Below are 19,137 nucleotides of genomic sequence, written 5' to 3'. Positions count from 1 at the left end.
ATCTTTTCTGGTTTATTTGACCTGGTGATTTTTTGCTTCTGTGTTTTGTTTCCCCTTGTTCTTTGGGGTTTTCTTGTAATGTTACATAAAACACACTGTTAGCCTGAATGTGGAACATCCTTAACAGTTTTGTAATATTTCCAAAAAAATGGTGCCAAGGGCACGAATGTGAGCTTGAGAGTAGAAAAGCAAAAACATTGGCTGTGGTCCACACTGTATGTTACAAAATCTTTCTGACTGTGGCATAAACGTAGGTAATAGTATGCCATAAACATCTGTGGCTGTTGTGTTGACTATTTGATTATATGTGGGGCAGTACAGTGTGAGTTTGGAGTTAGGTGTGTACGTATGCATGTGGTACCTGTCCAGTTTTTGATAGTTGTGTAGAATATGGACTTGTCCACAGGCAATGAATTCGTAAGTGATGTTTACTCAGATTTTCAATACTGCCCAGGATATTTTTTTTCAAATTTAAGCCAAAAATAATCATTTGGGGTAACCAGTAAGTCTGTCACCATGCTCGTACTTGTATTGCAGAATGAGTGGATGTACGGAGAAAAAACACCTTTCTTTTTTTTTTTTTTTTTTCCTTTGAAGTTATAAATTTGAGTTGCGCTGAGTATATTTATTTGTGGCATGTGAAGTGTTTCATCTGCATATAGGAGGTCAGAGATTCCCAAAGCAGCTGCCTAATGAATTTCGCTTCCATACTGGGGATGTCTCCGGTACTGTGTCCTCATTTATTATTCAGTAGACTTGCGATTTGAGGCATCTGTCATTGGCCTTTATATTATAAATGTAACGGCCGATCAGGATATGAATAGGGGATGTGATACCTATTCAGGTGAACTTAAGACTGTAGTTCCACTACCAAAATACAGTACTGCTTGTAATTAATAATAATAATAGTTGTATTCTGGTTTGGGGTGTGATGTGGTCGCCTGGTTTTTATTACAGAATCTTACCGTAGTCACACACATCTGACTGAAGCTTTTTCCAAGCTGCGTGTTGCAGCCCAGCACCACCGTATCGGTTGATCTAGAAGAAAAGTTCTTCTTCCCTCAGTTGTTATCTGGAGAGGCCTAGGAGCGTTACATTGTTGAGTCTTAATTCCTGAACAAACCACGTATTCCTTAAAGCCTTGGACAGGCTGGCTTGCTGCATGTCTCTTGCTGCGATTTGCTGTTTCAGTAGTATAATCTGGAAACCTGCAGGTAAATCGCGTGCCGTTGTGCCAGGGGCTGTGCAGACACACAAGAAAAGTCACTCCGTGCCTCAAAGAGAAAAAAGACAGTAGGCATTAATAGATCTTTTTCACTTTTTACTTTGTTCCATGTGGTTTCTTCCATATTGTCTCTCAGCATGCTTTCGGCTGTACTTCAGCTATCCACAGCTACTGGTTGTATCCTTCACTTTGCAGTGGCAGTCTGTCCTCCGGGCAGTTGTCTTTTTCTTATTGTCTTCGCCAGCAAAGTCAGTCCTCTTAGATGCTGTGCTCCTCTAACTTACCTTGGGTGTCTCCTGCCTGTTCAGACAAATAGGAATCTCGGAGATTTGCTGCAGGCCCCCAGAATGTGGTGAAATAAACACTAAACATGGCCATCGGAGCCTGCACTAAGTAGATGAGAGGCAGCCATGGCCAGCCCCTTGCAAAGTCAGTCTCTCTCCCTCTCTCCATCCCCCCCACACACACCCAATGCAATAAGGAGCTGATGCACGTCTTTCCTTCCAGGTAGAAACCTCTGACTTCTGCTGGCTTTTCAAAATGTATGCATGAGCCTTGTTTTGATTTTCCTGTTTTATTGACGCCTGCAGGCCTGTGAATAGCAGCGGTGGAAGTGGCAGAAAGTCATGGTATTTTTTTGCTGCCCCCTTGAGCAGTAAACTGGTAAGGTGCTGAGCAGTCTGTATGCACAGTTTAGAGGGTCCAGATGGTCCCAGTCTTCACTTGCTTGTTGGAAATCCTTCTTCAGAACAACATTGATTAGTAAGCTTGGCATTAATAAAAGCTTATAAAGTTCAGAAGGTGTGGTTATTAACTCACTGAAGTGACCTCCTTGCTCTGTGCAAGTATTTTTGAGTTACTTTAGTTTCCTTGAAATCAGAGTTGGAGGTGGCATTTTCAGTTGACCATATCTTGACAATTGTCCCATGTCGTTAGATAACCTGTGCAAATCAGTGTAGATTTTTTTCAGTATAATTTACCTGTCTCATGGTCAGGCAAGCATATGAAAATGTGTGTTGCTAGTTTGGAGGTAGGGGTAAGTCAGTCAGTATGCAGATTGAAGTTTTCCAGTGGAAAATTACTTTTTTAAATGGAAGAAAATCGGGCCGGGGGGGGGGGGGGGGTGTTGTAGCTGTTGTAAAATCAGGCAAACGTTAAACCAGTCGTTTTCCTTTTAAGCTCATTCTCAAAGGTACTGTGTACATTTTGCCCTTTTTGGCTCAGGATACAAACAAGTTAGACAATCTGTGTAACTTTCGTGTGTGTTTTTCTCTGCCTGACCACACAATGTGAACTGTGTTTTGAAGCAATTAGTAAAGAGAAATGGAGATGGAAATGTGGAAGCAGAGGTTTGCACTGTTTACCTTTTCAAAAGCTTGACTTGAGGATACCTCTTTTTTCTGTTATGGAAGGGATTATGCTGGGTTTGTTCTCTTTTAGTTTATAAGTTTAAAAAACGTAGAGCAGATTTTTTCTTTTCAGTACTAGCTAGCTACTTTACTAAATATTAACTAACTGGTATTCATTTAGCATAGTTAAACTGTAAAAGTGCTCCCGATTGCTGACAGCTTGCCAGATAGTTTTGTAGAAATTATTAAGAAGTCATTGAAGGTGGGTGCTAAAAACACATGAATAACGATGGGGGGAAGTTGTAGCACAAAGGAACAGGAAGGTCCATGGGTACCATGAAGGTAAGGAATGGTGATCTTTTGTGAATCTCTTGATGTGCTAGTGATCCATATAAATTCAAAGGTACTATTGATTACTATTGATTCCATTGATGGTTATGTTAAACTGCAATTTTAGCATTTAATGTAGAAGCAAATTGCAGCTGTGGGCTTTACAAATCCTTAAGACCACCGCATTATTAATTTTACCACTGTTCCCTTTGTCATGAGGAACATTTAAATGAATTTGTTAATTCTAAACTACCCTCAGATATTAAATTGGAGGTTATCTGTGGTTAGGGAGGAGGTTGCAGTGATAAGAGAACAGTTGTTAGATTGCGTAATCCCCATGAGAGTTGTTTAAAAAAACCCAGAAAACAAAAACCCACAAAAAACAATCTTTCAGAACTGTAATATCCACCAAATGGGTTCAGATGCCTCTACCCAGACAACTTCATTAACCTCATCTCCTTAAAGCAATATTTTGCAAAATACAAGGAAATCAGACTGCTCTGACCTGTAGGCTGAGGTTAATCTTGCCCTCAGTGGGAGGCCTGGCACTTGGTAAAGACTCAAATTTCCAGGCCCTGAGCCAAGGAAAGTGGAATTCATGAGCTCAGTCTGTGGAGTACGTGTTTGTGAGGGACAAAATGTGTATGTCATGTTATTCCTCCGTCACCCTGACTGGTTGGCTCACAGGTAACTATACCTTAACGGCTTCTGCTCCTTTAATCCAGACAGTGGCAAGTGGTAAAGGAGAAGCACGCAGGACAAAACCATGACAAATCCGGCAAAGCCTCTAGACAACAGTTACTGCAGACAGTAACATGGTAATTGCAGCCCTGAAGATGGGTGAGGAGAGTTGCATTGTCCAAGTCTCCGGATACTGCATCCCTTAGCCTTCCATTTGTCTGGGATAGTTAAGATTTCCTTACCATTGAGAAGTGAAGCAAAGAATTGGGCTTGCAGTGTTCTACAAAAAGTTAAGGATGAGGTCAGTAAAATATAGTCTTACAGTAAAGCTTATTCAGCTATGAGTGGAAAAGAAAAATGCAAAGTAAGGTATTTGCTGCTAAGCGTAAAAAAGTCTCTTAAGTAAGATGACAACTTTTGTATAGAGTAGTCCATAGTGGCAGAGGAGTAAGTACAAAAGTGAAAGGTTCATGTTTAGTTTTAACCTTTGCATTCCTTCTTAATGATGTTAAAAACCAACCTTTACCTGATTAAATAAGCCTTAAAAATAAAGCTGTGGAACAGTGGGGATGCACTTAATCTAATTTCTTGCTGCTAAAAGTCTACAGGAGGGAGATCAAGGTTTCATAAAGTGACAGAAATAAACATGGGTTTGCCTCCACTATCTTTCATTCCTATAACGCAACGTTCTTTCAGTTACACATATATTGCCTTTCACTGACAAGCAATGATTTGGCTTCGGAATTGAGGCTGTTTCACTTAAGATTCCTGAGAATGGACTTCCTGCGGTACATACTGGTCATCTTCTGAGGAATACCAGTCGTGGTAATAGGCAGTACTCTATAGGTGACTGAGAACACAACCCTGATAATTTATGTTCGTTTTTCTTCTTTTTTCCCCGGGGGGGAGGGGAAGAGTAACGAGAGTAATGAGCCAGATCTGTTCTATTGACTGCTTGCCATTTGCCTATTTTCTAGTAGTTTTTTTTTATTTTTATAACATCCAGTAACAATAAGTGGATGTTGCATGTAGTGGTGTGCAAAACAATAGTACTTGTGAAACTGCACGGCTTGTTCTGAAGTTCAGCAGGAAACCCGTGGTTGACGAGATGAAAATCAAAGTTATACCCACTCTAAATGTTTGGATTATAAAATCCTGACCGCTGGTTAAGATGCTAATACCCCGATTCAACAAAATGTTTAAGGTCCTGATCTCTACCTTCTTTTATGAACCTTGTGGACTTGGAAGTGAGAAAGAATCCAGTTCCACATAGGATCAAAAGCAAATGCTCAAAACTGTGCTTTTACACTTCACACCCTACTCGAAAAGGGAGGTAGCCTTGAGGAGAGACAAATTTCAGACCATTTACAGTTCTACTGTGTTACACATTATGGGGTTTTGTGAGGAGTTGTTTTTTTTTTTTTTTTTAATGTATTTTGTCATCTAGTAAACCTGTTGCTATACATCTAATTGCATAGTGTTTCCCATCTTAGTGCTGTCAAAAATCCTGCCCTTTTATTTTGCTCTGTTAGAAACACATCTGATAGAACCCTTTAGGTCTACATAGTTCTGGTTAACATGTCTGTTTCAGAGCTTGTCATTCACCTTTGTGTTACTGGTCAAATGCAGGCTTGTGGTGATACAGAACAGCTCTTAATTTGTCTGATGGATTGTGTATTGTGGTTTTGATACCATCAGTATCAGCAGCATTCATCTTTCACTATAGATGCCTTTGGCAGACAATCAAGAATAAATGAATGGAAAGTAAATGACTTAATCCAAGCAGTGGGCTCGCCAGGTGATTCCTGAGGTATAATGTAGAAGAGTGGGAAAGCTGCTACTGCATTTGTTGAAACCAAATACATCTTGTGGTCAGAGCTGTGCCTGTCACTGTAATTGCCTACCCAGGACCTATTTTGCATACAGGACCTGAACATTTAAAACCGTAAGCGTACACACAGCATGGCAGTGTCCATCCATCTTTGAAAGCATCTGTTGGGTGATGGCAGTAAGAGGAAAACGAGAGCACTGTGTTGGTTACTTCTATTAAATAATACCTGCGTAAAGATTCCCATTGTACAGACAAATAGGGATAGCTATATAGTAGTATACAACCCGTCAGAGGCAGGAGGGACAGCTGCTTCTCTTTTTAGTAAGAGGTTGCCTTCGGTGGTGGCTCTGGGGAAGACCAGGAAGCTGTGGACCCTGGGTGGTCCTGCCAGCGTGTGCCCTGCCTGCCTGCAAGCACTGCTGTTTGGACCTAGATCGGTTACTTTTGGTCTTGATTCCCTGATGCAGTTTGCACTGGAACAGACACTTGAAGCAGCACAAGGAGGAGTGGGGGCAGAAGTATCGGGGGGGGGGGGGAAACGAGAAGGGAGGAGGGGAACGTAGTAATTTATAACAAAAATAAAAAATGTCTTCCAATGGCTCTCTAGCTTCTGCCTTCAGAAACTGAGGGTGGGAGCGCATTGTTCAGTGGTTGGTGCTCAGGTGGACGGTGAGTCATTGCTGAGAGTGACTTGCTTGAGAGGAGTGTAAACTAGGTGGGGAGCTTCACCCTTCTTGGACAGTCAAATATGGCCTAAAATTCATTTAGAAGGCTGCCCTGGGGAAGGATCAGGATCATCCTGCTCCTAATTCTCTTGGTGAGCTGTGGAGGGAAGCCTCCAGCAGTGATTGCAGGGGTATACACAACCCCCCATAGAAGGATTTAGGGTTAGGTCACTAAAGAAGAGGGCTTCATTATTCTTTAATTGTTTCGTCCAGACACATCTCTACATCCATACCTTGATTTGAACAAACCACCCTTTAACGCTACTCACAGAGCTGCAAATTGTGACCCGAGACCTTGTCAGGATAGGTGCTGTGCTGGGGCTCAGCGCCCCGTTTCCAGCAGTGGGGTGGGCAGATGTCAGGGCTCGGCTGCAGGAGGAATGCCAGCCAGGCCTGCCCACCAGGGAAGGGTACCTGCCTGGAGCTGGGATGTGGGCCACAGGAGATGTTCTTGTTGGCGCCAAAGCAAAGATTTCTGTGTTTCTGAAGGGTGAAAGCTGCTTGGTTTAAAAGCAATACTTAACAGATGCATTGATGCAAAATTGAGCTAAATTAATTAAGCTGCAAATTAATTCATTGGGTTGTCTTGTTGCACTGAACATTTTTCAGTAGCGTTGTTCACTTGTGCAGTGTATTCAATTAAACAGAGACTGTTTCTTAGAAACAGTATTTTACAGTGTGATTTTGAAGTTAAGGAGCTACCTGCAATGTAATTTTTCAGGCCACCTGCGCCTTTACTTGTCAATCAGGGCTTAATTCTCGCACCTTCATCTTTACTGTTGCAGGGTAGCAAGTAGCATCAGGGAGAGGGTACCACTGGGTTCCTGCTTTAAGTAGGCAGGTGGGCTGCTGGAGCATGTAATCACCTTTGGTTGCCTGTGTAATGCTCGGGGCAGGTCCCAGAATAATCTGCTGATGCACCTGCTGAACTCCTCCTGGCCCTGGCGTACATGGAAGGGAAGAATAATCTTTCTGGCATCGCAAAGTCAAACCTTTTGGTTTCCTTAACACATCTGAAGCTACGCTCCTGCTTGAGAGCAGAGGGATGTTCTAGCTTTAACTCTGCCTTACGTGTGAGAGGCCAAGAGGGGTGGCTTGCTGCCGTCTTGAGAAGAGAAGGCTGAGGGGAGACCTTCCTGCTGTCCTCTGCTCCCTCGTGGAGGCCTTAGGGGAGATGGAGGCAGACTGCTCTTGGAGATGTGCGCTGTTGGGACTAGAGGCAACAGGAACATGGGATATCTGTGAAGGTGGTCAGGCCCTGGGGCACATGCACAGGGCTTCTGTCCCTCAGAAGTGCTCACAAGTGGTGGGACGAAGCCCCGAGCACCCTGAGCTAGCTGGCTCAGCGTGGATCAGGGGCTGAACTGGACGGTCTCACACGGTCCTTTCCAGCCTGTATCACAGCTCTGTGCCCAAAGGCAAGGCCGTCTCCCACCAGGTGACTTTGTGCCATCCAGCTTCTGAAGGCGATTTGCTTTTCATTGGACTGTGCAGCATCTTGTAAGCCCTCCTTGCATGTCAGCGCAAGGCAGAGCGTGGCAAACTGCCGCAGAGACAGCACAGCCCGTGCTTGTCCCAGCTCCCTGGGAGAGGCAGGACACAGGCATTTAAGCACCTCAATACCTGAGCGACAGAGGGGTTGCTCGCTGAACTACATGGGGGGGGGGCAAGGGTGGCAGGTAGGTGTGCGTGGGTGCTTCCCGCAAGTATGGGGCAGAAAGGTTGGCTGCTGACAGGTACTGGGGAAGGGTGGCGGGATGGCGGGGAGGAACTGGGAGTGATTCCAGACCCTTCATGCTGCTCTTGCTCTTCCAGCTGCCAGTGTTCTGCATCAATCTTGGTCTGTGCTTTCTTCCTCCAGACTCAAAGAGTAGGTTGCTTTTCCAGGTGTGGAAGATAATCAAGTAGTCCCATGAAGGGCAAAGGGGAAGGCAAAGCATTCCTTCCGAGGTCACAAAGACTACATTTGCTTTTATTAAAATAGTCACTGACTCTTAATTGTCCTTACGGAACATTAGCTTTGAAATTTCCTGCAGAATCAGCTGTGTGCAAATCACTTCAACCAAACTTTTGACCTTTTGAAACACATGTTATGAAGTCCCAGGACACTAGTATTTCAAACTTCAGATTTAAATCATGAAGCTATCCCCTCAGGCTAAAAAATAATTTTCTTTCATTGTATATGGCAACTTTTCAGTTAGCCCACGGTGTCTTTTTTTTTTTTTTCAATAAAGGCTTTTAGTTTTTCCATTTACGAAGATCTGACATGAGTGTAGAAACCAGCTGACTAAGTAAGGTTAGAACCAGAAGGTTCTTCAAAGTGACTTTAAGGCAGTTGTTTCCAGACAAAGGACCTTAACATAATGAAGGAAAAAAAAGTTGTCAGTTAAGTACACAGTAGAAAAAAAGCTAAGTGGAAAAAAATTAAAATAAACAATAGCATAATTTTAAAATAGTCAGGGAGAGGGAGACGGGAACCACAAGAGACATACTGATTTGGATCAGTGGTTTTCAGCCTGTAGCCTGCAGATCTCTCTGCTCTGGGAGCTGCTTCTGAGGGGTCTGTGAGAGGAGATTAGGGGAAACATGCACAGGTATGCTGGAAAAAGCAGGAGACTGCTGGGCGGGGGAGAAAATACCTGGAAGAGTGAGGTATGAGGAAAAAATGACCATTGCACGTCTGGGGAAGCCCATATGCTGCAGAAACAAGTCATCCCGCAGTATGGTTATGCTTCAGCAGTGAGCCCAGGGCCAGGTGATGCTGCTCGGGAGGGCTCTCTAGCACGGATGCTGTGCGGTGCAAAGGGAGCTGGACTGCCTGGGGATCGGAGGTGCTGTACCCACGTAGTGCTGTATCATGCTGTGTGATCTTCCTCAGTCTTTTTGAAAGCAGACTAGGGAAGTCTGCTTTCTGTGTTACGAAATTATAAAGATAGGAAAATTATGAAAATATGAAGATTGGAGGGGTCGCCATCCGGATGACATACACTTGAAAAAGATGCAAACAATATTGTCTTCATGAATGCAGTGAGGTGAGGCATTCAAGGTTGTAGGTGTCCCGCTTCAGGGCTTCAAAACCAAGATTGTTTTATAACTGTCCTGGTTTCCGCTGGGACAGAGTTAATTTTCTTCTCAGTAGCTGGTGCAGGGCTGTGGTTTGGATGTGGTGTGAGAACAACGCTGATAACACACTGATGGTTTTAGTTGTTGCCGGGTGATGTTCACACTAAATCAAGGACTTTTCGGTTCCTTGGGCCCTGCCAGCCAGAGGGCTGGGGGGGCACGGGGAACTGGGAGGGGACACAGCCAGGACAGCTGACCCCAACTGGCCAAAGCGGTATTCCTTACCATGGGACGTCATGCTGGCTATATAAACTGGGGGAAGAAGGAAGATGGGGACATCTGGCGTTATGGCGTTTGTCTTCCCGAGTCACTGTTCTGTGTGCTAGAGCCCCGCTGTCCCGGGGATGGCCGAGCCCTGCCTGCCCGTGGGGAGTGGGGAACGAATCCCTGGGTTTGCTTTGCTTTGCTTGCGTGCGCGGCTTTTGCTTTGCCTATTACATTGTTCTTATCTCAGCCCTTGAGTTTTACGTTCCTTCCCGATCCTCCTCCCCATCCCTCTGCGTGAGGGGCAGCGAGCGAGTGGCTGCGTGGGGCTGGGTTGCCGGTCAGGGCTAAACCATGACTATAACTAATGCCACTTTTGGGGCAAGTTACACAAGTTGTCCACCATATGAGATGTCAGAAGGAGAACTCCCTCCTCCTTGAGTTAGTCCCTCTTGAACTTTTATTTTTCTTTCAGATTAGAAGATATCTCAACAAGGACCTACTTTTGACAAATTTAATGTAACTCATGTTGACATCCTCTCTTGTTGCTGTCAAACAGCCTTTTGTGAAACTGAATTAAGGCTTTATAGGGAATTGAATAGCTTCCTGTGAAGAAGAGAGAGAAGGAATCTCCCAGTATTTGATAAATGTGACAGAATACACACTGGGTTCTGTGTGTAATCAGGCTTTCATCTGTATCCTCATAAGAGCTGAAAAAAATTTTCTTTTTACATAGATTTTTTAAGGTAGGTTCTGAACTGGCGTATTCTTTTTGTGATCAGAAAAGAATTGTTACTTTAAATGTCTATGAGACAAGTCTCTAGTGACACTTTCAAAAGATTTTCTGTGACGCAGCCTGCTTCTAAACGTGTTTCATAAGACTACGGATGAATTGCTGCTGCTGCATAGGAACACGGCGTTTCATTTTTTAAGTGTCTTGTTGCGTGTGAGCATTCAGATTGAACACACTTCTATGTGCTGTAAAAGTAAATGCATCAGGACAAAAAGGTCTGTTGAAAAAAATTTTATAATACACTGAGCAGCAATTTCTTTTATCAGAGGTCAGAGATCCTGAAGTTGCCGTGTCTGTGGAGGAGAGGTTGGTTCCCTTTTAAAATAGCATCCACTGCAAAAGCTATCGGTAGAGGCAGGTCTGCAGGAAAGCAGAGCTGTGTGTTAGGAGGCACTAGCAGAGGCCAGCTACAGGATGGGGCTCCGCAAAGTGGTGCTGTAGCCAGTGCTAGTCAGGATTGGGTTTGTGCACAGAGCTCCGTAGGGCAGGTTGCTCTGAGCCTTGCTCAGACTCCAAATCAATCAATTGGACCATAAAATTCCCTCAGAAGACAAACAGAGAGCAAAAATAATTGGGGGAAATTATAAAGGGCACCAAATAGGTGAAAAAAACCTTATGTTTGTCTTGCCTGGCTGTGTGTAATACACGTTGTAACTATTTGTTTGGATCTGTGGCTCAGATCAATGTAGAAATAGTGTCCCATCATGCTGGCTTCTCCTTGTCATCCCTGTGTAGGCAATCTTCTGCAAAAATAACCTAGTCATATTTCTGGATGGTTTGGGTTTAGGAATTGCTGAGTTCGTGGCAAGAATTTGAAGGCAGTATTGGGTATGAGAGGCAAATGGAAGGACATTTTCCAGCTTTGTGTCAGAGCAGTAGTGCTTCCACATGTTTATAGATAAATTCTGAATTTTTCCCACTGTGTAGCAGACAAAATACCAACTGTGAAATGAAAGACACTCAGTAAAAGTTAATTGCCATTGAGCCGTTCATTCAAAATAATGCCTTCCTTTCAGTGGAAATGAGTGTCTGGTACCTTGCAAAATACCATCAGTGTGCTCACTTTAAACATGTAGCATTACAGTTTTCCTTTTCAAAAATCCATAAAACTGGTTCAGAGAATTGGTGCCAACCTGTGTTCTGTTTTCTTGAAATTTTTTTCTGGATTCAGGACAGTTGTAGACCAACTTTTATTTCTGAGGTTGGCCAAAGTCTAGGAGAGCTGATGGGTTTTGCAAAAGCTTAATAGTGATTATTTGAAACATTTTGACCCCATTCTGACGTAACTGAAATAGGAGAGGTTACTCGGTAAGGTTAATTCTGAATGACAGCATGATCAGGTTTTGCATTCATAAGACTTATTTTTATTATGGCTATGACTGTTTAATGCCGAGCGAATATAGTGTACTGCAGAACTCAACAGATCCTTCCTCTGAGATTTCTAGGATCTCTGGAGCTTTGGAAAATATTTTCTAATGTAGAAGAAGGTATTCTGTGAGGAAGTGGAAAATAATGTAATTTTATTTTTTTTAAGGGAAACAAAAATTACGACCCTTTTTCCAACTGTGTTTTGTTTTCTTTAATTCAGAAATGTGTATTTTTCTTTGAAAAGGTGCGAATCGGAAGATGGTGACTTTAACAAATTGTGTGTGTGATGTTTAGCAGCAATCACTATTGGTATCTGAGGAAAACAAACGAGTGGTATAAAAGACTAAATGTAGGCATCTAACTTGGCAAATGCTTGGGAGACATGCTATTTATACACAATTTTCCTGTTTCCTCTATGACAATATACCTGGCTAATAAACCCTATGTTGAGATTCTGCTGTAGCCTTTGTCAGAGATTACTTTTAATTTAATCCCAATACAAACTTCTTTTTCAGGTTCTCACAATGTCTAAATTCCTGTATTCATGTATTTTGGCATTAGCCTAAATATACCTGGCAATGTAAAACATGCATATAAATGACTGTTTATATCTGGTTTAATGTTTATAGATACGAATAATTTCACTTTTGGTTCACTTGTATTCTTTGAATGTACAAATACTGCACAAGGAGGGAGTTTCCTTGTGATTTTAAATAGTATTAAGTTCCCTCTTCAAAATAAAATTAATATTGAAGTAAGAATCTGGGCCACTAACACCTTGATAGAAAAGAGATTCTATTTTAGACTGGTAAATCTACTCTATTTTTGTCGTCTTCTGTGCCTGTTGAGCGAATACACACTCGGAATTCATACAGACAATCTTTGAAATTAGTGACTCGGTGATACTCAAAGAAACAATTATTTATTTTGCTGTTCCATTTTTCTTAGTAAATGTATGTTTGATTTCTCACTTAAATTATTTGTCCTCAGCTCCAGAGCTGTAATAACTTCTCGTAAAGTGTGAACTGCTGGTAAGATGCAGAGAGCTCTTAAAAAAGCTGTGAAGGTATTTTTTACTTACGGCAATGCTTTTATGTTAGAAATCAAAATCTCAGCTGACACCTTTTCCACCCCCACCCCTGAGAGACTCATCTGAAAGGAGTATGACCATTTCCAAGAGAGGTGCATGGCCACTTCCAGCCGCCGGGTTAGCAGACATAGGGCAGACTGGATGAGAGTTTGGAAGGGCTTGTTCTTAGTTTAGGTGGAGGCTGGGGCAGAATGGAGTTAAGCACAGCCTGAGCCTCTGCTTTGTCCTAAGGTAAAGAATGGAAAAGCTGATGGTCACATTCATATTGTCACTGCCTGATTTTTATGAGAAGTCTTTAACCAATAAAAAAATAAGGGGGAAGGAAATAAGCTTTAGGAAGAAAGGTATTTGTGACATCTGTTAGTTTCAAGAAATAAGAAAAACAGCTGCTTCAGAAAATTGAACGTGACAGTCTCTGAATTTATCCTTAGTATTATCAGAAAGAGCAGTAAAGGATCAGAGTCACGGTTTTTCCATGGTGGTTCTTTCATTAGTTTTTGCATTCACTTTTTTTGCTACTAACTTTAAGACTAATGATGGACTAGATCTACCAGATCCTTGCCACATTTCTAGGCTTCTTATTTTGGTATTTCTTCCAGCCTTCAAGCAAGTCTTCGTTCTTACCTGGTCTCCATTCACTCTCTTTCCTTACCACCCTGTGTTTCAGAACACATCCCTGGTTGTATACTTCTTTTCTCCATGTTTTGCTTCTCATTTTTGTGTTCCTTAACAATATATTGAGACCTTGGGTAAAAATCTAAATTTCAATTCAATATTTTAATGAGCATTAGTGCAGTAATTTTCTTTCAGTTTTAAATTATAGACCTGCTTTAGTAGTGTGTAATGTCTTCACAAAAATACGTTTATATTCTGTCACTGCAAATGTTGACTTGCAGTAGCAGTTATGAATAATAATTCCATTGTCTACTGAGAGGCAAATGATGGAAGTTGTTCGTAGCAACATCTACTTTTTGCTTTTTAGTTTACATTGACTTTTTCTGTAAAAGGTAGTGTATGTATCCATTTGTCACCCCAACCCATATTTAGAACAAGCAGAAAAAGGAGGAAAATAGTGTTGCATGCAATCTACAGTTTGTGCTAACCTGTGAAGGAAAACAGTATCGTGCATCATCTGCAGTTTGTGTTAACCTTTATTATTAAGCTAGCAATTTAGATAGTCTGTCTTCTACTCATAATGATGGTCCTTGTTACAGGCAGATGCAACGGAAGCCAGAAGCACCCGCAGTCACTTATGCAACATATCGAGGTTCTGCAAGGATCAGGCAGCTACTGAAGAATCAAACAGAAATGGCTGAAAAAGGAGAAGAAAGTGCTGAGAACAGAAATGCTCCAATGATCAAAGAAAATGGAGAAATCCAAGCAACTGTCTCTGCGAAATCAGGACACTTAATAAAAGAAAACAGGGAAGATGAGGGTAAAGATCATGAAGATGATACCGTAGTAAATACTTCTGCAGTTAAGATGGGAAGGAAGAAGTCTGGTAAAGCTCAGCACTGCTTAGGTAGCAGTAAACATGAAATAACTGCAAAGGCCACAACTTCATCTACTGAATCGTGTTCTGAGATAAATTTAAAACATACGCCTGCTTTAGGCGCAGCAAAAGTTAAAAGGACATATTCGCTAGATTCATTATTATCATCTAGCAGTAGAAACGGTGAGATCCTAACCAATTCCACTTCCCGGATTACCAGTTCCTTTAAAATGAGCTCTGCAAACGATTTGGTTGGAAAAGAAGACAGGCTGCTGAGAGAGACAGAAGCGCTGTTTCAGACAGACCAAAATGGCACTGCTAACTTTGATAAAGAAAACGATTGTAGTAAAACAGCTAATACGGAGTCCACAAAAGAAATGCAGGGTGATTGTTTACATTCACCCAAATCAAAAAGTAAGGCAGTTAATGAAGAGCTACCGGTGAGTAAGGGAGAATTTTGTTGTAGTCATCAAACAGATAGTCACTCAGAGCTATTGAATGGCCAGATACTTCGTCCCAGTACCACTGCGTTCCAGCTGCTAGGAGATCAGCATATAGGTAGTGCAAATAAAGATAGTGATCCAAGAAAAAGTGATACACAGAAAATTGTGGCTGCTGTAGAAAGACAGCAAGATCCACAGAGCTCTGTTGCTACTGTTCTTTTACCTTTTAATGAACAAATACCCACTTCACTTAGCATGGAGTCCAGAGGAGAATGCATAGCCACAGGTAATCCAGCTACTTCAGTGTCATCTACTAAAAACAATGAAGATATGGTCAAGGACAAGGGGACTTGTAATGAAGAACTAAGTCAGTTAGGGAAACCAGTGCATGTACGAAATGATCACCAATTGATCACTGCGGAGAGTTCCAAGAACACTGCCACACAGCAGACTGGTTTACCTTGTCTAGAAACTGATGGTGTGGAAACAATGAAGGTTTTATCAGAGGCTGCAGTGGAAAACCTTGCCAGTGTTTCATCCTGCATACAAGGGTGTGGAAGTGTGATGCCTAACTTCAGTGAGCTGGCAGCGCCTCTGTCTTGTGAGTCTTCTTTTGAAATTGGAGGCTGTTGCTTACCTTCTGTTAATCTTAGTTGCAAGTTCAAAACTAAAACTATAGGGGAAAGAGAAGTCAGTTTAAAAGATGTACGAGAGATGCTTTCTTGTCCTGATCTTGACTATGAGAAGAGCGAATCCTTTGAGCCTGTAGAGGTGAACCTCTCAGAAAACTCTATGCATGTCCACGACCATGGTCCTGTTTCCCTTGAAACTGTTGAAGACGTTCATGCCAAAGCACTAGTTATACTCACAGAAGACAGCACAGTAAAGCCTGCATCTTGCCCTTTAGTCACTGTTGACAGGACAGGCAACGGTACTCCTGCTGCTTCTAAAATTGACAAGACTGGTATGACGGCGGTTGCTCTTGTTCCTTCTGAGTGTAAAGATGACATCTCTGAACTTTCCTCTTACATTTCTAAGTCACAGGAAAAAAATCTGGAGGTTTCTCATTCTGCCTTGAGATCTGGAGGAAGACCTTTGACCAACCATTCTGGTTTTGTCTTTGAAAAAGACGTTGATGTAGACATCATTTCTGAATCTCCACCTGTTTCTGAGGATAGGTGTATTAATTTTTCTTTGAAGAAGGAAAACAGTAATAAGCCTAGGATACCACCCACAGTACTTGATGTTTCAACTGACCACCAAGCAAAAATGCCTTCTCCTGCCACGAACTCTGAAAGTGGCCAGATTGCTAGATGGTCTGCTGCTTCTGAACAGCACAGCTTTATTTTTCCAGGTGCTGAGTGTAGGAGAATAATCTCTGAGGACAGAATGACCAAGGTGCCACTTTGCTCAGGAGACCTGAGAGCTTTGGTCCCAGGTGGTTCTCTGGAACCTGAGCTCACTCCAGTTTTGCTTGATGGCTCTGCTGCTGGAGTAGATGTGGGGGGTGTTTGCATCCCCAGGCCCACTTCACCTACTCTGGGATCCAGAGAAGCCTCCAACCTTTCCGTTTCTGCCTTGGAAATGTTAGGCATTGCTCAGGGGAACCGCAATTCTTACAGTCGAAGAGCTAGTGGTGGGGCAGAGGAGGCTTCCTCCACACAGCAGGCTGACAGTAGTGTCTTGGCGGAGGCAATGCCATCACCCGGCTGTCCTGTGAAGTCTTTGGAAATGGCAGACAAGTCAGCTTGTTCCGAGAGCACGTGCAAAAATGCTGTGGGACGGGTGATGCTGGGTAACAATGCTTCTGCCATCTCAGAAGTCCCTTCTGTAGTGGATGATCAAACACCCGCTGCACTTACGGAGTCAAATGAGCTCTGTTCTGAGGAAGTATGGGAAGGTAACAATGTGAAGGGACAAGAACGTGCTGAATTCCAAGATGCTGTTTTGTTTAAAAAAGCTGAGGAAATAGTGGGCTCAGTTTTACACTTGGCTATAGAAGAAATAATAGCAAAGCAAGCCAATGGTGTCTGCCAGCTTTCTGGGAGCAAGGATAGTTTAGTAAATACAGATACTCTAAATGATCAGAAAGCTGAAACTGTACAGCTGGAAGCGGAAGAAATCCAGTCAGCTGTGCAGTCATTAAGACATTTTAATGAGAGCAGTGGAAAAGGCTCATCTTCATTTACAGGAAATGAAATGGTGGATACAAATAATCAAGATGAAAAGATAATATCTTACATCCCTGATAAAACTGATCTGCATAATGCACTAGCACTGAAAGCAAAAGAAACAATTGATGAAGTTGTGAACTCAGCCAAACAAAACCTGATATCCAATCAGTGGCAAGGCAGTGAGAATAAAAGGCCGCCTGAAAAGGTTGATCCTAAACCAAAGGCTGAAACACCAAAGATTTTAAACCTGGATGTGAAGTTACCTGCCAAGTCACAGGAACCAACAGGGAAGAAGGAAACTCAGGATGTAACTGTAAACTGTGAAAAGGCAGATTGCTCAGGTCCTCCTTTGCTTCCAAGTAGTGTGGAAAATGGCATAGATGGCCTCCAAAGAGGTGAAAAGATACCAAATAATGCATTCACTTGCCAAACAAATGGATTTCTGCCCACTGGCAGTTCATCAAGGCCAGAATTGGAACTCATGACACCAGCAAAAGAGAGACAGAATAGAAAAGTGTGTGAACATCTGGCTGCAGTAGAGGTGTGTGGCAAAGCTGAGGTATCGGTGACTAATGGGAAATCTGATAGATCTTTACATTTAATACATAGAGATGCTACCGTGACTGAAGCGATGCTTCTGTCATTGCAGTTAAAGGACTCGTGCAATAATGCAAATATGCCAGACTGCACATTGCTGCCAGCTGTGAATGTTAATTTGTTATCTTTTACGCCTGATGAAGAATGTATTGGCATGCAGAATGAATCCAAAGACAAAAGCAGTCCTCGGGGGTCCCTGGAAAGCAGTGCAGAGGACGGTCCATATGAAGACTGCGGAAGAGAGGCTGCAGCACAAATAAAAGCAACCTTAGAAGATCCAAAGGCAGTGGACAGTAAAGAGGAACTAGCAAAAGGGGCAAGTGAGGTAGCAGAGGTTAATACGGGATTAAATGCACGATTCATTGTACCTGAATTGTCTGTTACTGGAGAGGACAGTGAAAGAGAGAACTGCTTCAACACAGACCGTGCTCAAAGTAATGAGAATCTGAAGCTGATACAAATGAAGGATCAAGACAGCAAGAGAAATGATCAGCTTGAAGAAAATGGTCTGGACTGCAGTGACGGCGTGAAGGAACCAACAGATCTTTTGGCCTCTTCTCCACTAATTGAACAGTGGGAAAACAGTTCTTTTACTATCATTTATGAAGGTGCCCTTCAAACTGAGAACAAATCTGTCCCGACTGATGATATGCAAACTGATTCACTTTCTTCTTCTGATTTGCCTTCAGATAATATAGATCATCTAATGTGTGAAACAGTGAAGAATAAATGTGAGCCAGCCTGTCTTTATGGGAAGGAGAACAAGTTGAACGAAGCAACCGACAGCCGTAGCACAGAATCGTTTCTGAGTGTGGAGGCCAGGCGCTATAGAGTATATCCTTTCTCTTTGTCTCCAATATACGAAGATGACAGCTCCCAAGAAGACTTACTTTCCACAGATGTGTCACCAGAAGGCCATCCTAGTGGAATATCTAAAGATAACACTGACCATGCTTCTGTGCTCTCCCTTCTCCAGTCAGTTTCTGAGCGCTTACAGTTTACTACTCGGTTCAGTAAAGAGGAGGAGGGAGTAGAGGAAGAGGAGGAAGAGTCATCGTCATATGAAGAAAATATGCTTGATGCTGAGAAAGAAGACAATTGTCTTTCCAGTCAGTGGAGAGGGAGTTTAGAAACCACGTTTCCATCAAATGACCAAAATAGATCTTTGTTTCCTGAACAGTCACCCTTTCTTTCTAAAGGACAACTTGACTCTAAGGAACAACCAGAACTGTTTCCAGATGCAGCTTCCCCCAGTGAAACACCTTGTAAGGCAGTTTCACAGAAAGCTGATGCTGCTCCGAAGCATCCTCCTACAAGTGTGTACTACCAGTATTTGAAATCTGCCAGCAATTGCCCCTCTGAGAAGGGGACCAGGTTTGGAAGCATTCTCCAGGATATGTTGCAGCCAAAGATTCATTGGTCTCAAGACAACACTATGCCAAAACTGGGAGAACTGTCAGCGGTAAGATGTCATGTCACATTAATATTAATAAAGTAATTAGCCCAGATTTGAAATTGCTGTCTCCCTATTCTCCTTCCTCCCTTTTTAAGGTTAATTCTTCTACCATAAAGAAAAGTAATTAGGCTGTTTAAGATCATAATTTAAAAAGTAAGAAGTCTTCTGATAAAATGCTTTTGAAAACACGGTATTCTTGGTTCACCACACAGACGAAAGTGATTTAATTGTAAAAGAGATGTGAAGAGAAAATATG

At 42.5% G+C, this 19,137-nt stretch overlaps 1 protein-coding gene across 1 annotated transcript in view; it reads left to right on the top strand.

The window, feature by feature from the left end:
* CRYBG3 (crystallin beta-gamma domain containing 3) overlaps positions 1-19,137 on the top strand; it is a 95,450-nt gene that overhangs the window by 28,339 nt on the left and 47,974 nt on the right. Inside the window, exon 4 of the mRNA XM_055703268.1 lies at positions 13,934-18,887. Within this exon, the coding sequence (XP_055559243.1) occupies positions 13,934-18,887 (4,954 nt within the window). The remainder of the gene's footprint in view (positions 1-13,933; positions 18,888-19,137) is intronic.

The sequence above is a fragment of the Falco cherrug genome, chromosome 2 (genome assembly GCF_023634085.1).
Source record: "Falco cherrug isolate bFalChe1 chromosome 2, bFalChe1.pri, whole genome shotgun sequence".
In the NCBI taxonomy this organism is placed as follows: Eukaryota; Metazoa; Chordata; class Aves; order Falconiformes; family Falconidae; genus Falco; species Falco cherrug.
This window is presented reverse-complemented; position numbering and strand designations above follow the sequence as displayed.